Below are 25,304 nucleotides of genomic sequence, written 5' to 3'. Positions count from 1 at the left end.
TTCACACTTACTTGATATAGTAGACAGCCCCCTCCGGGGTGGAATCCATCTCCCAGCCCAGTGGCAGATCTGAGGCACAAACAGAGGGAAGAGAGAACAACAGAGACACGTTTTTAAAAGGCGAAATATACAGGCAGGTGCACAGAGCATTGGGGAAGGGGTGGGCGAAGTGAGAGAAACTGGTGAGGAAGAGATGCGTCACCCCTCCCCCAGGCGCACGTAGTATCTGCGTATCCACCAGAGAGGCCCGCGCACAGCTCCATGCCAACCCTGATATGTACGTTGTTACAACGCATGCTTTTACCACGCATGCTGTAACAACGCAAGTTTTAAAACGCATTCCATTTCAATGCATTACACTGGGGGGTGCTGGTTAGTTAATAGTTTAATTTACTATTCCAACACCAGTCCCCGTGGACACTAGGGAAGGTGTTGGATAGTAAATTGAAACTATTCCCTATCCTCGAGCTCCCCCCAGTGTAATGCGTTGTAATGGTTTTCGTTTTAAAGTCTGCGTTGTAATAGCACTGCGTGCTAAAAGTTGCGTTATAAAGGTTGTTCCGCCTGCCAATGCACCTCATTCCTGGCTGGCAGGGTCCGCAGATTTCTACTTCTACACCTCGCTGGGTAGCTCCCCCTAACTATGGACTAGGAAATATAATATATTGTGCTCCTAGTGCAGAACTGTGTTAGTCACGTAATATGCCAGAACACTACACTGTAGATACATATTTCAGAAAGCAAATTAACAGCATAAACTTCTACTCCTTTGATGGTGGAAAACCCCATGTACATTTTTCCTTAAACCCACACATTTTTAATTGGATTTAAGACTGCAGTTTTTATGTTTGATATACAACCAGTCCATTCATTCATTACTTTCCCAGGATTGCCAAGGCAGTAGAAAAATAGCTTTTAGGACTGTCTAGAAGGCGAATGGGCCTAATGGGTAATCAGGACCAGTACACAGAAGGCAGGGCGGGCAAGGAACATTAAAAACCCCTGAGCTGATCTCTCTCTATTTAAGACGCCCGTCTGCGATACACACCTCCCAAGAACTACTGGAGGGGCAGCTAGTTTCATTCACAAGAACATGTGAATGACTCTTATTCTTGGTGAGACATCATTCAGTGGGTTTTTACTTAGACAAACAAGACCTGGTTAAGATATATAAGAGGCAAAGGTGGGTAAAGTAGCATGACTCCCAGCGCTTAATTTGAGCCAGTGATTTCCAGTGCTCGGCACTTAACTAGCAAGACTGGCACTTTTGACAGTCTGCCACATGATGGCGGGGTCTAGCAAATTTAGAGATAACCACAACAACAGTCAATTATTCATTCAATATACATAAAAAATGACTATTACCTGCCAATCTGATAACTTTGGAGGCCTACAATAGTCCGAATTCTCACACTTGTAGGTGTGTTAGAGTTATTAGTTGTGTTGTTCCTATTAGCAGCATGGCAAAGGCAATGTGTGGTGCAAGCTGAAGTGGCCTCCTGATGAGAGCCCTTTCTAAATGAAGCCCTGATTGACACCGTACCAGCCAAGAGATGATAGCGTGGAGGCGCATTGTGTTACCCTTTATATCACCGCTCTGATGGAGGCAATGGCCTCCTTGCTGCAGCCCAGGTACATGCAGCTGTGGGGTTCCGCAGCAGTTCCAGGCGTGGGTCTGGTGGTGATGAAGAGGTCCTCTCTTGGAGAAGTACTGAGCAGAGGCGTGTCTGTGCGCCCATCCCGGCAGACCAAGCGCTGGGCTATGGCTGGGACCAGCCCATTATGGCCTAACAAAGTCTTGGATAAACAGCAGCCGCCAAGGACCATCCAGTGCACCCGCCTCAGGCTGTTGCAACAAGGCCTGCCAAGGCTGAGAGCAAAGACAAACTCAAGGGCGGGGAGACACATCTCCAAGGACTCGGAGGGGCCTTGGGTCCTTGCTGTAGGATCAGACCACGCGGGAGGAGAGTCTGGCATATAGGGCCTTTACAGTGAAGCCTGTTACCATGACCAGTTCTGATATTGCTACATTTGCTTTCCCTCACCTTGACACAACAGGCAGAGAAAGCAAACAGAAGGCCATGGAAAGATGTAGTAAGATGGAGGACCCTTCTGCCCTGCTGTCCCTGGCCAGACTGGGTCCGGGCATGCAATGCCTCATGGGCTCGGGGTAAAGGGCAGGACTGTGGTCAAATGTCTGACACAGTTTGTTCCACAGGTGGGCACCATGCCAGGTGTCGTCCTCCCTATCAGGTGTCTGCTGGCGTGTCAGACCGATTGAAAGACCACTCTTCCCACCCATTGAGTGGGCACGACTCAAGGCAGCTACCCCTCTCTATACTCAAGCGTTCTTCAGGAGGGCAGCTGGGGAGGGGCTCTGCTTGCTCCAGGAACACAGGAACATTCAAACCTGTCCTCCACTGCAATAGGGCCCTTAAGAACTGTAAAATGAATGCGTATATGTTATGAAATTACAACGCGTCCCTCTGGAAGTCCTTTTGTTACAGTGCTGAAACCAACTGAGAGCTCGGCAGAGGTACCTCAATCCACCTCGGGGGCACAGCTGGTGAAACGCGCCAATGCCATCATGCCTCACTGTCCCAGTGCTGGGCATACAGCACAGCCTGCCAGTGCACTGCAATGGCCACCAGCGGCCCCCATCATTCCAGCGCTGGACATTTTCCTGACTAACTATACACCTCAGTCCTGACCTGCAGAATGCCCTGGCCCCTGCTGGCCCAGTGCCAGCACAGTGCACAGCTCTCTCAAAGCACATCACCCGTCCTCGACAGTGCCTCTAACCACACTGCTACTGCATTACTAGGACAAGAGCACAGCTCTGCCAGTGCAGCTCCGTCCTTGCCGGCAGCACCTGCTGGCATTCCTGATACCACACGCGCACACTTACACACAATTATACTTCACTTGCACACACGCGCGCACGCACACACACAGCAATCAATGCTCGGTTCTGGCTGGCACCAATGCCTGCTAACCCCGTGCAAGGGCCAGCGCACAGCCCTGCCCTTAAACAGCACTGACTCCTGACACTGGTGAACTCGAGCCCTCTGCACCTCTTCGTTCTCGCGCACAGCGCTGCTGACGTACCCCAAACCTCACGGGAGCCCCTGCTATTCACCACCACCAGGCACATGTCTCCAGAGCATCTCGAACTCTCCGCCGCCCCCCCCCCCCCCCCCCACACCCCTCCGCCCCTTGCTCCCCGCCCCAGGGCATCCTCTTACCTCTGCCGGTGTAGTGCCCGCTCTGCACGGCGCCCGCAGTCCTTGGGTGAAGCCATCGCGTGGTCTTGGTCACATCACTGAAAGGCAGGAGCACAAGGAATTACTCGTCAAGACTCGACGCGTGTTAAGGAAGTGGCCATTTTAATGAAAACAAAATATCATTTGAATTGTGCACTGATTTACCCAGGTTTACATTTACAGACTGATTGATCACATTACACCTCATCGTGACGAAATAACAAAACTTCAGGGTGCCCAGGGACCAAACACGGATCGGATCCAGGAGACGAAGACCTGGTGCCCAACTTGCATCAGCAACCCCCCCAAATCACAACCGTGGCGAGATTCAATCACACTTGAGGGAGCAGCACCCCCCCCCCCCCCTCTCCCTCACAGAACGTATTCAGCGCACTTTAAAGACTTAGCCCCATGTCCGGCCCCACACTGCCACAGAGTCACTGGCACGGGAGAGCATGGCCACATGAGCTGACGACTTCCAGGAGGCACCTTACCGGCTTCTTGGTTTTACACACACGGAAAATGGCGCTGGCCATAGGCAGCCACCACGCGAGCCTATAATGCAAGGTTATTGGGCAGCTTGGGATATAGGCAGGGGCGGCTGGTGACATTTGAAAGTGGTGAGGCGTAAACTAATTTGCATATTGCACCGCAGCGATCGAGCGCAGTGAGCGAGCCCGAACCACCTTGCATCCATCCATACATCATTCATGCATCCACCCATCCATCCACCCACCCACCCTGCATACATCATTCATTCATGCATCCACCCATCCATCCATCATGCATCCGCCCATCATGCATGCATGCATCCATACATCATTCATGCATCCACCCATCCATCCACCCAACCATCCTGCATCCATACATCATTCATGCACCCACCCATCCATCCACCCACCCATCCATCCATCATGCATTAATCCATCATGCATGCATCCATCCATCCATACATCATTCATGCATCCACCCATCCATCCACCCACCCATCCTGCATCCATACATCATTCATTCATGCACCCACCCATCCATCCACCCATCCATCCATCCATCCATCATGCATCCACCCATCATGCAAGCATCCATCCATACATACATCATTCATGCATCCTTCCATTCACCCACCCATCCATCCATCATGCATTAATCCATCATGCATGCATCCATCCATACATCATTCATGCATCCACCCATCCATCCACCCACCCTGCATCCATACATCATTCATTCATGCACCCACCCATCCATCCATCCACCCAGCCATCCATCATGCATCCACCCATCATGCAAGCATCCATCCAGACATCATTCATGCATCCATCCATTCACCCACCCATCCATCCATCATTCATGCATCCACCCATCCATCATGCATCCACCCATCATGCATGCATCCATCCATACATCATTCATGCATCCACCCATCCATCCATCCACCCAACCATCCTGCATCCATATATCATTCATTCATGCACCCATCCATCCACCCATCCATCCATCATGCATCCACCCATCATGCATGCATCCATCCATACATCATTCATGCATCCACCCATCCATCCACCCACCCATCCTGCATCCATACATCATTCATTCATGCACCCACCCATCCACCCATCCATCCATCATGCATCCACCCATGCATCCATCCATACATCATTCATGCATCCATCCATCCATCCATCCACCCATCCATCATGCATCCACCCATCATGCATGCATCCACCCATCCACCCACCCACCCATCCATCCTGCATCCATCATTCATGCCTCCATCCACCCATCATGCATGCATCCATCCATGCACCCATCCACCCACCCATCCACCAAACAATCATTAATGCACCCACCCTGCATCCATCCATCCATCATTCATGTATTTACACATTTCTGCAGCAGATGCTTTAACACACTGAACTATCGCAAGTCATTTGTGCAAGCTAAACACTGAAAAACACACTCTTACCTTGCTGCCGGTCCCGCACACGTCACAGGCTCACAGCGCCCCTGGCCAATCCTGGCGCCAGGGGCACAGGTACCCTCTCGCTCGCAGCACGCCCATTAGGGCTCCTGATGGGCATGCGCAACGCCGCCAAAACACAAGTGCGCATGCGTGGGCACGGGTAAAAATTCACCCTCCGTCCCCACGCATGCGTACTTGTGTTGCCGTCTGTACAATCATGTCAATGAATCAACATGACGCCCGCCCGGCGGTCTGACGTCATGTTGATTCATTGACATGATTGTCATGAGGGAGCTGCGGGAGGAGTTGGGCAGGGGGGGCTACGCCCCCACGCCCCAATGGACGAACCGCGCCTGGATATAGGATTGAAGCCCCAAACATAGGGTGACCAGAATTTTAAAGTAAAAAAAAACGGGACATTTCACAAAAATAGAAGAAGGACTACAATTTTACTTCAAACGATGAGAGCGCTCCTCAGCAGAGAATTACAGGACAGGCAGTAAGAACATACATAAAATGCAATTTTTAAGCCCAGTAGCTTGCCTGTTAATTAAATTGCTTTCTTGAAACAATTGCCAACTATCCCTGCTTTATAAAACATAAAAAACACCACTCACCGTTTGGTACTTTTCAAGCTATAAACTGTTGCTGATCGAGGGCCAAGACAAGTGCTGGGAGTATGGATACCAAACGCATAAAAGAGGCTTTACCAGGGCCTTATGTGGGCCCCGTCGCGCGGGTGCTCAGCACTGGCACTTCCTTTGTTTTTAATATATATTTATTGAGATATTATGGTGCAATTAAGAAATAGACAAATACAAATTCATTATTCCTTATAAAATACAGAAATCATTTTTTTTTAAATTTTACTCGCTTGAAGTAATTTGGGTCATTAGTTCGATCCATAAATTGTTTGCAATCAGACCCGAGCATTAGCTGATGAAAAAATAAGGAGTTATCATTTCTCAATAAACTGCGCATCCGACCAAAAAAGGAAGCAAAAAAATATAATTTAAAATCTGGAAACATTAAACCACCTTTTTCAGTCGGAAGTTTTAGGAGATTTATTGCTCTCCTAGCTTTTTTGTAACCCCATATATAACTAGAGCAGATTCCGTCAAGTTTTTAAAAAAAAGAATTATTGAGACGTAGCGGAATTGATCTGAATAAATAAAGAAATTTAGGTGCGACTTTCATTTTTATTAAATTAATACGCCCAATCAAGCTGAGCGGTATCTTGTGCCATTTTTTAAGAGATTTAGCAACTTCTTTTAGTAATGGATCATAGTTGAGGTCTATTATTTCAGTAATCTCTGTTGATATTTTAACCCCCAAATATACAGCATTAGCACATAGGCCCAATACAGTCGTTGAAGGGTTATAATTAGTGATGACCTGCGTTTTGTTTATATTTAATTTGTACTCGGATACATTACCAACATTTTTCGCTTCTTTTGTTATTGCAGGTATAGCCTTAGCTACATCAGTGGTGAATATAGCTACGTCATCCGCATATGCAGTAATTTTTAGATTGTTCCCCCTATGTTGAAATGGAATAATATCATGCTGTGTTGAAAGCGCGTTCAAAAATGGCTCTAATGATAGCGCAAATAACAGGGGAGAAAGGGGGCACCCCTGCCGTGTTCCTCTTCCTATTGGAAAACTGAGAGAATTCTTTCCTGCATAACTAAGCTGTGCCATTGGTTGATGATATAGTGCCTGAATCCACCCTAGATATTTACCCCCCATACCAAATGCTTCCAGTACGGCCCATAAAAACTCCCACCCCACTTGGTCAAATGCCTTTTCAGCATCTAGCATGACCATACCGAGTGGGGTGGAGTTAGTTGACGCTACATCAAAAGCCGTAATAGCGTATTTATGTGGGCAGTAGTGTCTCGTCCTGTAACAAAACCATGTTGTTGCATATTCACCAATTCAGGCATTAAGGGTGCAAGTCGGTTTGCTAATATTTTAGCAAAGGCCTTAGCATCCGAGTTAATCAAAGATATGGGTCTGTAAGACCCACATTCCTCCGCTACCTTTTGTTTCTTTAGAAAAAATACTATCTTGGCTGTTCTCCAAGAAGAGGGAGCTCTCCGGGTTTCTCCAATATGATCTACAACTAATTTAAATAAAGGCAGTAATTCCGTCAAGTAGGTTTTATAAAGTTCCATGGGGAGTAGATCTTGTCCTGCTGCCTTACCCGAAGGAAGAGATAAAAATGCTGTCTTGATTTCATCTAGTGTAATCTCTGAGTTTAGAGAGTCAACTGCTTCTTTATTTTGTTGTATATTCATATAAGAACTAAGGTATAATAATATATCTTCCTTACTAGGTACTTGTTCCGAAGTATACAGTTTACGATAATAATCAGCGAATTGTTCTAGTATCTGATCTGGTTGATTATATGTGACCATATTGCTACCTTTAATTAATAAATTTAAGACTGCTAGGCATATTGTACAAATTTGGTAACAGATAATGACTCTTGATAAGATATCTTATTTTAACTCTGAATTAAGGCTATGGGGGAATCCAGGACTTCCTGGAATTTTTTCAGACGGGGCTGGGACAGAATGGTCTAGTTGCGGTATTAATACCCTTGGAGATCTCTATGGCTCTGATGGACTATTAGGGTTTACTTCGCTTAAAATAATATACAATCTAAGTGATAGGATGTATTTTAAATATGTGCAACTCCAAGACTTTTTTGTTTGTAAGATGAATTTGAAAGAAATAAGACACTCGGACATCTTACAATGTTTGTACTCAGATCGGAATAAATCATTGATTAGTGAAAGCTACAGACATCTGAATCAGGCAAAGAGAGACGATTGTGATAAATTAGCATCCAAGTGAATGGCCAAACTCGGATTAAATATAACTTCTAAGCAAATATCCGCTTCTCTTCTTCAGATTTATCAAGTTGTACAGTCTTCTAGTATTAGATTGCAGTTTTATAGGACTATCTGCCAATTATATTATACCCCTCAGAGAATTTCTAGCTGGGCATCAGATAATTATAAAAATGAACGCACAAACTGTTCTAAATGTAAACTGGAGGCTGCTGATATTGGCCATATGCTCTATTCATGCCGGCATTATTAGAGTTCTGGAAGGGTGTAGCAGATGTATTAGAAAGGAAACATATTGTGTCTCCGCCTCTCTCAGCTCACTTGATTCTAATAGATCTTCAAGAACTGAATTGTCCAAATAAAGATCTGAATTCTATGGGGGCGTGGCTAAACACGCAATGGCGGAGGACGCGCTTGGGTAGAGCTCCGTGTTAAGCTCCCCGTCCCCGAGCCGATTCTCCGCCAAATGTCACCGCAGCCGCCGGAAACTGCAGGCGGACTTCCACTGAGCTCGCCTCGGCAATCTGGCCGACTTTCGACCCGAGGCTCCGACGGGTCAGACCCCGACCTGTCCTGCGACCCTCCTGCGGGACTGAAGGCCCCCTGACCGGCGGTGCAGTCAAGGGAGACCGAGGCTTGGGCCCAGTGCATAGGCCCCGACCGACAGGCCGCACCGCACTGCCTGAGGGCTGCTGGCTAACTGCTGCCGCACCGGGAGCGACCGCCGGAGGCTCGGAGGCCGCCCTGCCCCACCGCAAGGCGCTAGCGACTGGCCCGACCAGAGCGGAGGACAGACGCTCACCACCCGCATCGCGGCCCCCACGAGACTGCTGCCCCACAAGAGGAGAGGACCAGCCGGGCTTCCTACCGGTACACCTGGAGCAGCCGAGGTGCGGAGATCGACCCCGGAGAGGTGCGGGAGTGACGGGAGGCCCTCCCCCGGGAAACCACGCAGCACCTGGCACCACCCGGTGAGTCCACGACGTCCCAGCCGGCGCAGGAGAACCGGCGCGGAGCGGCCGCCCCCTAGCCTGGCGCCGCGGGCCTGAGCCCCCCGGCCTGGTCGACGCACTGCTGCTGGAAACGGAACGGATGCTCCCCCCTGCAGCGGGAGCACACGGAGGGACATTTGCAGCTGAGCCCGCCTGCGGGCCCCCCCCCCACGGAGGTGGAGACTGTTTAGGGGACAGTGGGGCACACGTGTAGAGGGGGACAGGCCAGGACGGAGTGGCCGGCTAAGCACGAGACTCTCGGACCCCCTGGACCCCCACACCGCACGTGGCTCCTCGGCCCCCGCTGTGCCCGGAGCGGCGTGGCGGAGCCGCGTCGTGGGAGGGAGAGGAACTGCCTGACCCCCCCCCCCCCCGGGCGCGACGACGACGGCCACGATCGAAGGGGAGGCTTCTGGCCACCGGGGCCCACGAGGGGTGTGATCCCGGAGGTGCCACCGGAGTGGCGAAGGCGAAGACTCTGCTAGACGGGCGCCCCCGCACATGTCCGGAGGGGTGCGGACCCGCACCGGGACTGGTGGGGCCCCACCAAAGGGGAAAACAGGCAAACTGCTCAATAAAATGGCCGCCGAACAATTGGCCGCGAGGCTAGACAGTGTGCTGGCGGCCGTGGTGTGGCTGTGGACCTGACCCTCCTGAGGGAAGACCACAGGAAGCTGTCCGACCGGACCAAGACCCTGGAGGGCGCGGTGAAGGAGATTGAGCCCAAGGTCACCCAGACAGACAGGCAAGTGCAGGATCTCCTGAATAGAGTAGAGTTCCTGGAAGATAGGGCCAAGGATGCGGAAGGGAGGGCGAGACGCAACAACATCAGGCTCGTGGGGGTCCCAGAAAAATGGGAAGGGAACCACCCCGCACAGCATGTGGAAGACTGGCTTCGGGCCCTGCTACCTGAGGGCACACTATCGCCCCACTTTGTCGTGGAACGTGCGCACAGAGTGCCGACAAGGCCCTACACCACCGGCGCTAACCCAAGACCACTGCTCTTCAGGATATTGAACTATAGGGACCGGGACACAGTGCTGCGGGAAGCGAGACGAATGGGCGAAATACGCATAGACAATGCGTCGATCATGTTTTTTCCCGACTACACTATCCAGGTGCAACGCCAAAGACACGACTTCATGGAAGTAAAGAGGAGGCTACGCACCGCAGGCCTCAAATACTCCCTGCTCTTCCCTGCAAGACTGAGAGTGGTGGCGGGGGACAACACCTACTTCTTCAGAACCCCTGAGGAGGTCAGTGAGTGGCTGGACGGAGGCACGGACACGGCACCCAAACACCCTCGAGGAGGCGAGACGAGGTCCAGGCCACACGGCCCACGGCGCCGCCGCAAACACAGAACTCAACAGTCCCAGCGGATGGAGGAAGGGTCACGACACTCTCCCCCGATGGACCAGATACTCCAGGAACAACGCGATGCGCTCCGAAGGGTTTCCCAGCTAAGCAACCCGCCTTCACAGGACACGAACCTCGAGGAAGGCCACCAGACAGTGCCCAGCAATGAGGATGAGGCCATCTATGGGATCCCGAACTCACAGATCTCTGTAGACCTGCCAGTCGTCACGCCGCAAACCTCTGACCTGATGCACTGACTCCACAAGAGGAAGCTGTGAAGTATTTGCCAAGGCGGGGTGGAGGCGGCATAGGCCAACTGGACGCTGAAGCGCAGCTGACGCCCGACACTGCTGGGGGCGCACCCTTCTCCCCCCTGCTTGCCGATTGGACAGTGGACATCTGGAACAGTGAGTACTACCTCTGTGGCACTGGTGGCCGGCGGGGATGGTGATGGCGGGGTTGCCTCTTGACCTGTACTCGTCCTTAGCCGCTTCCGAATGCGGGCCCGGGAGGGGGGAATGCCTTTCCTGACAGGGGCTAAGGGCCCACATCACATCACATTTCTGCCCCCCTCCTGCCGGGACTCACACAAGCGGGGCCCCCCACGAATAGAATGGCACCATGCACCGGAACGCAGACGGTGGCTAGCAGCAGCCTGTAACATAAGGCTCGGGGATGGATCTTGATTCCCTTAACTGACTTAACATCCTCTTTGCCAAGACTGTGCTTGTGCACACTGCCCCTTAGACTAGAAAGGTTGTCCCTCTCAATTGAGAACATGGATGGTGGCCCGTTTCGCCACTGCCCTTTTGGTATTTTAGTGGGACTCACCCACAGTTGGTTACTGTTGTTCATTGTTTTTCCCCCACCTAATGTCTTCCTGAACATTGCTGAGTGTACTGTGGGGGGTGGATACGGGAATGCTGGGAATAGCGCTGAGAGGGCCCTTGGTGGAGCTGCTGTTTGTAGGAATGTTGGGGAGGAGTACACACCGCTAGTATGACTGCGATAAAGGTATGTACTTGGAACATCAGAGGTATGCACACACCTGCGCGTAGGTATCAAATATACTCCTACTTGAAAAGACTACAAGTACAGATTGCACTCCTGCAGGAGACACACCTATGTGGGGCGGAGGTGGCTGCACTGCGACGCAGGTGGAGGGGACAATTGTACGCCACTGAGTACTCCTCGTTTGCCCGTGGGACACTATTGTGGGTCAGGCCGGGCACCCCCTTCACAATGTCGGAAGTTTTCACGGACCAGGAGGGGAGGTATGTCCTGGTGAAGGGTCGCATGGACGGGCAACCAGTAGTCCTGGCATCCATTTACTCCCCAAACACAGACCAGGGAAGCTTCCTGGCACGACTTTCGGAGAAACTGGCACCCTGGCATGGCGTCCCCTGGATACTGGGAGGTGACTACAACACGGTGCTGGACCCTGTGCTGGACCGCTTAGTCCCGCCCAGGCCAGACGCAACATCCCTGGGAGCCACGAGGGCACTCACACGGTGGGCGGCACAGTGGGACCTGAAAGATGCATGGCCCGCGCACAACCCCGACACCAGGATATACTCTTACTACTCGGGGGCGCACGCGCTGCATGTCCGCCTTGACAGATACATGGTGTCAACGGAAATGCTGCCGCACATTACTGACTCCCAATACCTCGGCCGGACACACTCGGACCACAACCCACACACATTGAACGTAGCTTGGGAACGCCCACACCCACCCATCCCCACATGGCGACTACAACGTGCTCTGCTACTCGACGCCCCCTTTAGAGACTCCCTGCAGGCCCTCGTAGCACAATACTTCACGGACAACTCGGGCACAGCGTCCTCCCCAAGAGTGGAATGGGACGCCTTCAAGGTGGTGATACGGGGACACTGCCTGGGCACGCAGGGAAGTATACAGAAGACATTGGAGGCGGACTTATGCAGGATGGAAGCGGACTTACTCCGTTGGGAGCGGGAGGCGGTGGCTGGCGCGGGAGACCGGCTGCGGGAGGCCCGTGCGGAACATGCAGCGCTACTGGAAAGACTGAGGCACATTAATTTCGCGGCCCACTCTGCGCGAGTACACCAACACAGTGACAAGCCCGGGAGACTACTGGCCTGGCTGGTCAAACAAGAGACCCGCACGGAGCCAGTGACCGCTATCCGCACAGCTGAGGGGGAGATAGTGTACACACAAAGCAAGATACACCAAGCGTTTGTGGGGCACTGCCAGGCCCTGTACAAGTCACAACTGAGGGTCTCCGCGGCCACCATTGCGGATTACCTTGCAGACATTCAACTGCCTTCCCTAACGGACACACAACAGGGGGATCTAGGAGAACCATTCACTCAGGAGGAAATGCGCGAGGCCATTTTCGCACTGTCCAATGGCAAGTCCCCCGGCCCGGATGGCCTACCCGCCGAATTCTTTAAGGCTTGCTCGGACACATTGATCCCGGAGATGCTCAAGCTGTATAAAAATGCAATTGAGGACTCGGCGCTCCCGGACTCGCTCAATGAGGCAAACCTGGTTTCCCTATTGAAGCCAGGCAGGGATGGTACGTGCATGGGGTCCTACAGGCCTTTAGCCATGTTGAATACTGACTACAAAATCTTCACCTCCCTGTTGGCCCGTCGCCTGGCCTTAGAGGCCCCGACCCTGGTACATACAGACCAGAACGGGTTCATGCCGGCGAGGAGCACTTCTCGTAACCTGCGTCGCCTCTTCCGAGTTCAAGAAGCGGCCACGCTACACTGGCCGAGATCGGGGTGTCTTGTCTTGGACCTAGAGAAGGCCTTTGACTCTGTGGAGTGGCCATTCTTAGGGGCGGTGCTGGACAAATTTGGCGTAGGGGATGCCTTCGCGGACATGGTCGGGCTACTCTACCAGAGGCCCAGCGTCCGAGTGCGGACGGGCAGGCTGCTATCGGAGACGGTGCGGGTACGCAGAGGCACCAGACAAGGTTGCCCCCCTGTCACCCCTCCTTTTGTCCCTGGCCATCGAGCCCCTGGCAGCTCTACTGCGGGATAAGGGAGCGGAGTGGGGAATCCCGCTGGCTGATGGGATGCACGCGGTCTCGCTCTACGCGGACGACCTGCTGCTCTATGTGCGAGACCTCACCGCGGTGCCCGCCACGCTGTCAGACATTTTCCGGACCTTCGAGGAAGTGTCGGGCCTCAAGGTCAACTGGACCAAGTCCGGAGTATACTCATTCAGCCCGGACCTGGAGGAGTGCGACGTGCGCCTTGGAGGCGCTCGGCTTGCTTGGTACCAGACTACGTTCAAGTACCTCGGGCTACACATTTACAGAGACCCGCAGAGCATACTGGAGGGCAATCTGGTGCGCGCTATCTCCTCGTTGCGGGCCCAGATGACCTTCTGGAAGACCTTGCCATTAAACGTGCCCAGCCGGATTGCACTATCTAAAATGATAGCACTACCCAGGCTACTCTACCACTTTGCGAATATCCCAATGTATGTCCCCACAAGGATATTCCGCGAACTGGAATCAATGCTCCGCGGCTTGATCTGGAACACGGGGCGCCCACGAGTGGCCCTGGCAAAGCTGTACTCCCCGACTGCGGAGGGAGGGTTGGCAGTCCCCAACATGGAGCTGTACTACCTGGCTGCGCAGCTACAATGGGTGACGTATTGGCTCAGCGACTCACACCTCGACGACACAGCCAACGCAGATTACCAGTGGACACACCCACAGGTGTGCGCCCTGTTTCATCCACTGACCAAGGGACCCCGCCCTCTACCCCTGCACATGGCTGTGGCCCGTAAATGCTTCGTCCGTAGCCTGAAGCTAACGCAGACTGTCAGGCCGTATGCCCCTGCCCTCCCCCTGATGGGCACCCCCCGGAGGAGTGGGATGGTGACACCACGCAACATGGAGCTCTGGACTGCAGCCGGAGTGGAGACAATGGGCGACCTGTACGCGGACGGGGCCCTGCTTCCATTTGCGGAACTATCGGAGGGCACGGGTCTGCCAGCAGGGCAATTCCTGCTCCACGCGTCAGTAATGAGGGCGTATACAGAATCCTGGGGGGATATCCAGGAGGAGCCACCGATCCATCACCTAATTCAGTACCTGCATGTTATGGGCAGAGGCTCACACATTACACACTGGCTGGCGCAGGCACTACTCATACACACACAGAGGCCCACACAGCCGATCAGGGACAAATGGGCAGCCCACCGTGGGAGGAACTGGACGGATGAGGAATGGAACCTGGTTCTGGCTAGCCCTGTGAACATCCCACGCAACTCCCGCTTCCGAACCATTCAGTTGTACATACTGCACCAGGCGTACTTATCACCAGACAGAATAAATAAATACTTCGCGACCAACACTGCCGCCTGTCCCAGATGCGACCTGCTAGGTGCGGACATCCTACATATGCTCTGGCACTGCCCATCTCTATCCACATACTGGGGGGAGGTGACGTCACTCCTGACACACAGCACAGGCCCGGGGTTACCTGACACGTGGGAGGCATGCGTTCTTGGGTTGTACAAAAGGACTAAACTGAATAAAACGCAAGCCCGGTTCTGGGATCTGGGCCTCATCACGGCCAAGCGACTGCTCACTCGGCACTGGAAGAGAAAGGAACCACCAACCCCCGCACACTGGTATGCATCCTTCACTAATTGGGCCAGAGCGGAGGGCACGGCGCTGCGCCGGGAGGAGATAGCGGGTTTGAGGCAGTTCCTGATCGCACACCTCTGGGATGACATCCTGGGGACCCTACAGGGGGAGGGCGAGGCCAGGGGACTCACACAGAGACCGCTGAGACGGGCGGGCGCCCCAGGGGTGACAGCACCATAGACAGGACTGTGCATCGCACCCCCCCCCCAGAGCGTAACACCGATCCCCAGGCACGCAGGTCACGGACACAGCCAGCCAACCACACAAGGGCTCTCGAACGTACACTGACCCGAATCTTGCCCTCAGCACCACGCCCCTGACACCGCTCCCACGAGTACACTCCACCCCCTATTCTTTACCCCTTCCATACTCCCACGTTTACGATTTCGGAATCCTGGTTTTTCCAGCTGCAGCTATAACCACTACCACAACACGATAGAAGGATGCCACTGGCCGAGCATTCGGCAGAGAGCCCGGGCGCGGGCAGCATCCACCAAAACTGCAGCTAGGGTACTTCATCTGTCTGCTGCACGCACCACACACTAAGCCGACAGTCGGTGAGGCACGACCGCTCACCGAGGCTGTCCCTCATCAGGTCTACGGCTATCTGCACATGCACACCATTGACCCCCCACTCCACTAACACACTCTCAGTGCACATTGCACCGTTCAAAGGGTTTTTGGTGCTATGCATGCCGGAGGGGCACGACACAGCGCAGCCACAAAAGAAACAATGGGACACGCCGATACGAACTGCTTTGTTTTTTGTTTGCAGAGTTAACGGTTTATTAATAGAAAAAATGTAAAATAAGACGTCACTTATAGAGATGATTGTGTGCTGAACAAGAATGATATGAATAAAATACCCGTTGTCTAGCACACCAGAAGGCGAGTAAAATGCTGCAGAGCGCCTCCCCCTGTAAACCTTTGCCCCAACGATCCACCGACTTGTTGCAGCCGGCCCGCGGGGTTGTAGGCTTTGCTATATGTACTGCACTTTTGAACAATAATAAACTTCTTCAAAAGAAAATAAATAAATAAAGATCTGAATTCTATTTTATTTGCTTGCGCAAGATTAACTATAGCTAGAGCATGGATAGCGCCAGATCCGCCACACGTTATGGAATGGTGGGCTTTGGTGAATGAAATACACACCATGGAGATTGCTTTAGCTAGACTTAGCTGGCCTAATTCTCTGAGGAAAAAAAGAAAGGGTTTGGGACATTATATTTGGATCAGAATAACTTTCCAAAAGTAGATTTGATGGTTGAGACCACATTGCAGTTTTCTGATAAGTTTTATGGTTATTTTTTTTCTCCTCTGTAATGCTCAAGTATTATTTTTTTGAAAATGGTTACTATATAACTATGCCATGATTTGTAAATGTATTTATTTTATGTGCCTCTCGCAATATCAATAAAAATGCTTAAAAAAATATATATAAATAAATAAAATACAGAAATCATAATACATATTAAAAAAGTTAATGCATAATATATAAATAATCAGGGCTCTGGACATTTTATAAACGCATATGCAGCATAAGAACAATGAAAACCACTCAGCCTTCATATGCAGCATAAGAACAATGAAAACCACTCAGCCTTCATAGGTAGAAAACATTCTATTAACATTTTGAATCCCTCCACTTTTTAAGTGGTGCCCAGATATTTCTACCCATCTCCTGAGATTTCTTACCCTTATATTCATATAAACATGACTCTATTTTGTGCATACCTAATAATCTGGCGAGCCACAGTTGGAAAGTGGGTTGCGGTGGTATCTTTCCATCCTGCAGAGATAAGAATCTGCAATACCGCTACTGAAATGAAAACCAGAGCATCCACATCTTTTCCCAACTTCAACTTATCGTCCGTACCTAATAACATCAGGGTAGGGGATAGATTGATTTTATGATCTAGCAGCCCCTCCCAAAAAAACCATAATCTCCCTACGAATTGGGACAAGCTTAACACAATGATAAAACATATGTAATAAATCTGCAGGGCCAACATTACACCTAGGGCACCTATCATCTTACCTAACCCCCCCAGTCAAACAGATTTGCAGGGGTATAATAAAGATTAAACAATGTCTTGTAGTGTTGAGCCCTCAAGTTTGAGGACCAAAATAATTTCTAAGTAGGGCTAAATCCAGATCTACATCAGGATCCCCCAACTTTTGCGCCAGTGCAGTTTCGGATTTCTCCAGATCGTCTTGAAGTCTCGACAGCAGATAATTATAAGCAATTTTTATCTTCTTGCCCCCTTTTATTAAATAATAAACCATTGGGTTATCTGCAGGGAGAGAAATCCTTGGTCTAATGGCCGACAGTGTTTGTACGATTTGGCCATATAAAAAACAATGTTTTTGAGGAATACCGTATTCTGCTGTAATGTTTCAAAACCATGGATATCATCTCCTACCATAATATCTCCCAGAGTCCTCAACCCATGCTCCTTCCAGAACGAGCAGTTCCTATTCAGGCCTAGGTGTGGAAAAAGGCTAGAATTCCAAAGGTTAATGTTACCAGTAATTTTTGGAATATTTAAGAATTTTCTGACAGCCTTCCAAGTCCCCCACGCCCCTTCCATGATCTTATATCGAGCCCTCTTGTAGTACCTACGATCTACTTCACACATCAATACACCGAGAGCCTTTCTCCCCAGTAAGAGCTCGAAAATGGATGGGGGACAATGATTGTCGACCTGACCTTCCACCGGCCTTGAATCGGGTTGAAACAGTGTAGTCATTTGTGTTAGGAGGCATGTCCAATGATATAGTCTAAGGTTTGTCATAGCTAATCCGCCCCTTACCAGTGGTAATGACATACAGTTAGTAGAGCGTCTGACCTTGCCATACTGCCAAATAAACCTTATAAAAACAGATTTTAATTTTCTGATTACATCTTCTAACAGCAGTGGAATGGCCTGAAACAAATACAACACTTTAGGAAACAGTCATTTTTAAGACATTTACCCTCCCGATCAAAGAAAGATGTAGCACGTCAATTCTTTTCAGATCAGCTTCGATCCATTGTCGACTGTAGCATTCACTCTTACCCCAAGATATACAGCTGAATCAACAAACCTTTTATTGCCTTAATAATATTTTTGGTACAGATTATTTGGGTTTTACCTTAGTTTAAAATGTACCCTGACCGACTCCCAAAGTCCTTCACCAGTTGAGCCAAAATGGGCTTCGCCTGCTGAGGATCCGTGGTTATTACTGCCAGATCGTCGGCATAGGCTAGCAAGTTTGTGGTAAAGCCATTAAGCACCACTGGGCTAATCTGTGGGCAGCCTAGAATCTTCTGTATTAAGGGGTCAATAAATAAAGAGAACAGAATTGGGGAGCAGGGGCAGCCTTGACGCGTCCCCCTCTTAATTATTATCTTATCGGATCCCTCTCCCATTACTAGAACTCTAGGTACCAGATCTTTATACATTGCTTTAATAGCCCTCATATCAGCACTGGGACTTCTAGAAAGCAGGTGCTGAGACGGGTCCTAAACGAGCTCCCCATCTTTGCCCTCACCCTCACGGTTCTTAATATAAAAAGCTGACAGAGCCCGTCTGAAAGGCTGACAGCTACCTTCCCTTATAAACATGAAACTAGATAACAGGCAGCGCTCCAAAATACGTGTTGATATAGTGATGAAAGGTTTATTTTAGTTGCAACAACTGGAAACTCATTTGTGTAAATAAATAGTGAAATGACTGGGGAATAAATATAAATGTAGAGCGCGTTAGCATAATTATACACATTTCAATGAGACAAAAAACCGGATGTTTGTACAAAGAAGCAACATGATTACTTCAGCTGGAAAGAAAATGCCCTACGAAATCGTTTTTGCTCGCAGAAATCCTGAAATTCCAGATTGTACGTGGTTGCATGAGTGATACAATTTAAGAAAATAAGGACTAATAACAGACTGAGAAATATATCTGAATATTTGGGACCATCCATACCGAAGAATAGATATGACACCAAAGAAAATGCATGAAAATGATAATGTGCATTTTACATTGTGTTTATGATGAATTTAAAAAGAAGCATATAGCGAAATAAGATTACTTCACAAGGGAACTTTTTATGGGACGTCTCCTAGCTGTATTTCGGGTACAATCTCCTGATGCACTATGGCAATCATTTATTTTGGACATTTAAAAGGCGCAACGATTGTTGCCAAGTGGCCACTTTATAGAGTGCTATGCATAAAAATGGACAGAATGCTGAATTAATCAAACATTCACCTCAAGTCAAGAGATCTGGGTTAAATCCATCGTTCTTTTGCTCACCACGCCACCGCAGCTTAGACCCAGCCATATGCAGTGCTTAATTTGTGCCAGTGCTTTCTGGTGCTTAGCACCGGCACTTAATTGACAGGGCCGGGTCTACGCATCACGCACATGCGTCACACACACATTGATGTTTTTTAAAATTTACCGTAACTAAGTACTCTGTACTCTGTGCATGCAGCCTCAGCGTGTTCAATGCAGGTCACAGCAGTTAACCATGACTGGTTGCGGCTGTGTGTGAGACGACTAAACCTTCTCTTAATTAGCTGCTCAGCCCTGATGCTGCCTGCGATGCGTCTAAGATAATAAATTATGTTGTGATCATGGCGGCAGCAGCCATTAGTTTACTTCTAAGTTCACACAGTGAGTGGGGCCGTGTGTGCAGTTGACTGTGTGTGCCCGTTGCAGTGTTGCCAGTTGCCGGTGGGCGGGCGCGGGCCACAGTGCATACTAACAGACACACACACACTGATTTATTGGGACGCCAGGGGAGGGCTGGATTTGGGTTCTGATGCAGGGGTAATGGGGTAGGGGCTGTACGCGCAGCAGTGTGCGCAGATTTTTTAGGTCTCGCCTGTCGATGCGCATGCGCATCGAGCAAGCGAGACTATGGGGGCTTATCCACTCTTTGTCCAACTTGCAAGGAATCGTGGCGATTCCTTGCAGTGCCCGTGACTTTTAAGCTCAATGTGCATGCGCATTGAGCTTAAAAGCGCGTGCACATGCCCCAAGCCGCCTGCCTTGCCTACTCTCCCGCCCCCTCACTACTTGATTGCACGGCCGCTAGGCCGTGCCTCCCTACTCTCCTCCCCCCTCCTCCTCCTACTCTCCTTGCACGGCCGCCAGGCCGTGCCTCCCCTACTCTCCTCCTCCTACTCTCCTCCCCTCCCCGTCTGTTCCCGCACTCCTCCCACACCCCCGCTCCGCCCCCTCCCCTGCCTGCCATCTCGCGTCGCATGGAAAGGGCTTATCTGGCATTGAATGATCGCAACTTAATTATTGAGTATTGGCTAAACAGCGGTATTATCCTTGCAACATAAAATAATTTGTTTAACAGTTACATTTTACTTCACCGGAGTCTCGTTTAGGACAACTGGTTCGCTGACACTCCTGCAGTAGCAAGCTCTCTGAAGTTGTGCTTTAACGATTTTACTTCCAGTTTCAGTCCCGGGTGGGACCCGCCTCTTCCGTGTTGGCGCCATGAGTAGAACATGTTCTTTTCTGAAGAGCGCTTCTTCCGTGGGACACTAAGCATGCGCATTCAATAGTGGCCATGTTGCGGTCAGGCGCTCGAATAATTACTCCTTTCCCCGTTTAGTTGGTGAAGTTGATTAAATATTCTCCTGACCCTATCATGGCAGCCGAAAGGACGTACCCTTTGCTTGTTTCGCTTAGGCTAGCGCATGCGCACCGCCTTTGGCTCTGGCACTTAAGAACCACGAGGGTGAGCTGCAGAAGTGGGGACTTGTTGCAGGATCGGTAATCTTTTGAGCAGAGCAGCTGTTGTGACTCTCAAGAGCACAGACCGGACATCCCGAGCCAGCAGCCTCGGTCTGACATGGAGCACTGGGTGCGAGTACTCGCTGCACGCTCCCTTCAAAGTGCTGCTTCTGTGCCTCTTAAAAGCGTTAAAGTGCTTGTTATCATACCGTTTGGCTAAATTACTATGCCAGTGCAGGTGAACTGTACAACCAAGTAATTTGCGTGTACAATTCATAAAGTGTGGTCTACAAATATAGGTGCAGGAAATCCACGGCTAAATATGGCAATCTAGACAGCGCCGTGAAACGCCTCCTCCAGACACTGATCGCCAAGAACGAACCAGCTGACTTGAGAGAGTGGCGTGGTGTAAAGGTGAACTTTACTACATGATTTCAGAAGCTTGGATCGTTACATCTGCCTCATCTGCATATATAGCGAGCCACCCATAGAAGACACTGCACTAGTGAGAGGGTGCTCCTGGGAGGACGAGTGCTGCCCTGCCAAAGAATAGTGCCAGCACTGCCCTTTCCTAGTGTGGCCGCTCTGCTGAGGTGTGACTCACTGTTTCCTTGAAAGTACAGCAGCGCCGCTGAAAGGTGTCAGTACTGTTCCATTTAAGTATGGCAGTGCTTCCCATTCACATTATGTTCAACTGCAGAACTGCAGAAAAGTGTCAGTCCTGCTTAACTTCGGATCCTCATTTTGAGTGCTGTCGACAAATATCCGTAGTTTGTATGTGGGGTGAAAAGCGCTGGTAATTTTTTTGTCTTGGGCCGCTCCTGGCCCTCTCTGCGCAACAGTCTTCCGTCACACTGCTGCCTTTCTTGTGTGTTCACAGTTCGTGGTGTCCTAGGAACGCACTCACCTTTGCCAAGTGCGCACCCTATTGCACCTGTGTCTTTGTAATGTCTCGCCCGAGGCCTGGAAACAGCCAAGCCAAGCCTCTGTTCTACGAAAGCGGATTGTGCCATGTCATGATCACCCTCACTCACCCTCAACCCCTCACCCTCACTCACCCTCAACCCCTCACCCTCACTCACCCTCACTCACCCTCCCCCTCACTCACCCTCACCCACACTCACCCTCACTCACCCTCAACCCCTCAACCCCTCACCCTCACCCTCAAACCTTCACCCTCAACCCCTCACTCACCCTCACTCTCACTCACCCTCACTCAGCCTCAACTACTCCACCTCACCCTCACTCACCCTCAACCCCTCACCCTAACTCACCCTCACTCACCCTCAACCCCTCACTCGCCCTCACCCTCACTCACCCTCAACACCTCACCCTCAACCCCTCACCCTCACTCACCCTCACCCACCCTCACTCACCCTCACTCTCACTCACCCTCAACCCCTCACCCTCACTCACCCTCAACCCCTCACCCTCACCCACCCTCACCCTCACCCTCACTCACCCTCAACCCCTCACCCTCACACAGTGCAATAGGTCTCAGACCATTTCAGTTAGAGCTTTTAGAAATGTTTATGGCTTTTTTTTATTTGTAATTCTTTAGCATTGGCTACAGGAAACAAAAATGCTAAACATTTACAAAAAAAAACCATAAACAATTCTAAAAGCACTAACTCTAATGGTGCGAGACCTATTGCATTTCCAATGCTTGTTTCACATGACCACGCCACGTCCCAGCATAACCACCGCAGCTCTGCTCGCTGCTAACCAGGACATCATCCGTTGTTCAAGTCATTAGCGGGCCGGCGCTGCGGGGCCGACCCCCGACAGACGACGACGTTGAGCCTGAGGGCAGGGCAGCCTGTGTGCAGGCAGGCATTGATGTGTAGTACTGTCTAGTTCTAGTAGAAAGGGGAATTACCTTGTGGAAGTTTAGGAAGCAGAGGATTGAGAAGGTAGGTGTGCGTATCTAAGGGATCAATGCATAGTGGCTGGTGGAGTAGCAAGCATAAGAAAGCAGGCTGCCTGGCTTGTGATGAGTTCCTTTACAGTTACGTTTCCAAGGTACCTGGCAGGAAATGCAAAGATGTCTGCATTGCATCAAGTATCAGGTCTGGTTCTGGCTCAGAAATTAGACTAGGTTGGGAAACACATTTAGGGATGCTGAAAGCTCTGATTTGCTGAGAGAGAGACAGATGTATTAAAGAGGGGTGGGCCGTGAGGTCATATACCAAGAGAGAGATGACAGATCAAGAGATGGGTGAGGCGAGAAGGAAAGATATATAGAAAGGGTGTTGAGGGAGGGATAGGTAGACTAGAGGGAAACTAAAGTAAAGGCAATCAGAGTTAGAGGTAGACAGGGGGACGTGGCGGTGAGATTTAGAGAGAAAAATAGAAGCAAGAAGGGAGAGCATACTGGGGACTCTGCTACATTATGCTCCCAAACAGGGTGTTACACGTCTGTGATTGTTCAACAACTTTGAGCGATGTTTTTAATATATAAGACAGCAAGGTTATGGTGAAAATCTGACTTTTCACAGTGCCAGTTGAGGAAGTGGGTGGAGCCAGTGTAGGAAGTGGATGGAGCCATCGAAAAGTAGGTGTGGCCTCCATCAAAGATTTGAGCACCTGCACTTCAAATTTTACAAATTAAGCACTGGCCAAGGGGGTTCCGAGTTAGCACACAAGGTGGACCCGCAGCAGCGGCTGGGTGCAGGGTGCTGTTTTGGCATCAGTGCCCTGTTGTTTTAAATGGGGATTCTCATTTTTGGTTTTTAGCTGCAGGCTCGGTCCAGGAAGATTTCCGGGAGGAACCAACAGCTGGGCAGGTAAGTTGGAGGGCTCGGGACGTAAGTGCACTTCAGGTTCTTTTCTCCAGTGCGGCTGGATGCAGGGGTGTCTTTTGAGGTCGGGTTTCACCTTACCGGGCCACTCGCAGTTGGGGAGGGGGGCTGTCTTCGTGCAGAGGCTGCAGGCGACGTCGGGGAGTTCTGGAGGGGTCAATCCACTGTAGACTCAGATTCTGGAGTGCTGCGGGACCTTACTGGGACCAGTGGGTCACCCCGACTCGGGTTGTAGGCGTCAGGTACAGTAGTGGTTCCACGCGTCGGGTTTCTTTGTCCTCAGCAAGTCTTTGTTGGCTGTTTCTTTTAACCTTTTCCGTGCTCATGACGAGCTGAGCTCGTCATGAGGCACGGTGCTCCGGTGCTCATGACGAGCTCAGCTCGTCATGGGCCGTGGAACGCTCAGGCGCGGGGAGAATTCCCCTGCTTTGCTGAGCGTTCCACGGGAACCAATGCACCTGTGACGAGCTGAGTTCGTCATGAGCACAGGAGCACTGTAGCTCATGACGACCTCAGCTCGTCATGAGCATGGGAGCGCTGTGCGTGCCCCCCTGCCCCCAGCACAGCGGGGGAATTATCCCCGCAGCGAAGGGGATAAACAGAGCTACTGTTCACAGGAGATACAGTCTTTGTTGAAGGCAGTCAGTCCTCCCAGGGTTCTGGAGGTTGCCAACAGCAGGACAGGGCGACTTCTGGCACAGGATCTCTGGAAACTGCAGACGGGCCTGTAGGGCTGGGGTCAAGTTGGTTGTTCTCTGCAGTCTCCTCTGCTGGGGACTTCTTTGGTCCTTCTTCATAGGTTGCGGGAATCTGTCTTCTTGGTTCAGGGTTGTCCTCGCTACTGACCTTAGGGTGACTACACCCTTGGTGTGCTCACCCCACGTGGAGGAGTGGCCACAATCCCTAATCCCGATTGGGGAGTGCCTGCCATTTGCAAGATGGCGTGCACTGAAAAGTGTGCTTCACCTCGCCTCCCCCACCTGAGGGGTGGGGTTGGCAGAGGTGGGCACACCTTCTGGGCTGGCTAATTTTTCGCACCGGTCTTCCAACAGAAAAGGAGGGTAAGACAGGAAGGGGACCTGCTCCTGATATCAGGAGAGGCTGGGGGTTGCATTACAAAGGCGGCACAGCCTTTGAAGCTCCCCCTGCCACAGATGGCTCTTCCTGGCCTGGGGGAGGTGTGAACACCACCACCCAGGAAAGGGTTTGATTCTGGGTTCAGGGAGCGAAGGCTCCCACCCCAGGGGTCCATAAACATGTCTCATGGTGGCAGGCTGGTGTGTACCAGTCAGGGAACCCACCAGAGGCTGGTCATTTTTTAGGGGCATCTCTAAGATGCCCTTCTGAGTGCATTTTTCATTAAATCCCACACAAGCATCAGTGTGGGTTTAAAGTGCTGAGAAGTTTGATACCAAACGTCCCAGTTTTCAGTGCAGCCATTATGGTGCTGTGGAGTTTGTAATGAAAAACTTCCAGCACCATACACTTTTAATGGCATGACTGCACTTACAATGTCTAAGGATTGGCTTAATCACTGTAGGGGTACAGGGCTCATGCACCTATAACCTCACCACTGGTATAGTGCACCCAGCTATTGGGGTGGCTGACCTATGCCAGGGCAGTGGGGTGTAGGCATAGCACACAGGGATGGGTGCCATGTCGACTCTTCACTTTGT

At 50.9% G+C, this 25,304-nt stretch overlaps 1 protein-coding gene across 3 annotated transcripts in view; it reads right to left on the bottom strand.

The window, feature by feature from the left end:
* The window catches only part of PLEKHA6 (pleckstrin homology domain containing A6), a 778,700-nt gene that overhangs the window by 529,561 nt on the left and 223,835 nt on the right, over positions 1-25,304 (bottom strand). For all 3 annotated transcript variants that reach the window (XM_086923462.1, XM_086923463.1, XM_086923464.1), the window contains exons 2-3: positions 3,246-3,322; positions 12-69 (exon numbers count right to left, since the gene is read on the bottom strand). In XM_086923462.1, coding sequence (XP_086779588.1) covers positions 12-69; positions 3,246-3,322 — 135 coding nt within the window. The remainder of the gene's footprint in view (positions 1-11; positions 70-3,245; positions 3,323-25,304) is intronic.

This window comes from Lissotriton vulgaris, chromosome 5 (genome assembly GCF_964263255.1).
Source record: "Lissotriton vulgaris chromosome 5, aLisVul1.2, whole genome shotgun sequence".
NCBI classification, from domain to species: Eukaryota; Metazoa; Chordata; class Amphibia; order Caudata; family Salamandridae; genus Lissotriton; species Lissotriton vulgaris.
This window is presented reverse-complemented; position numbering and strand designations above follow the sequence as displayed.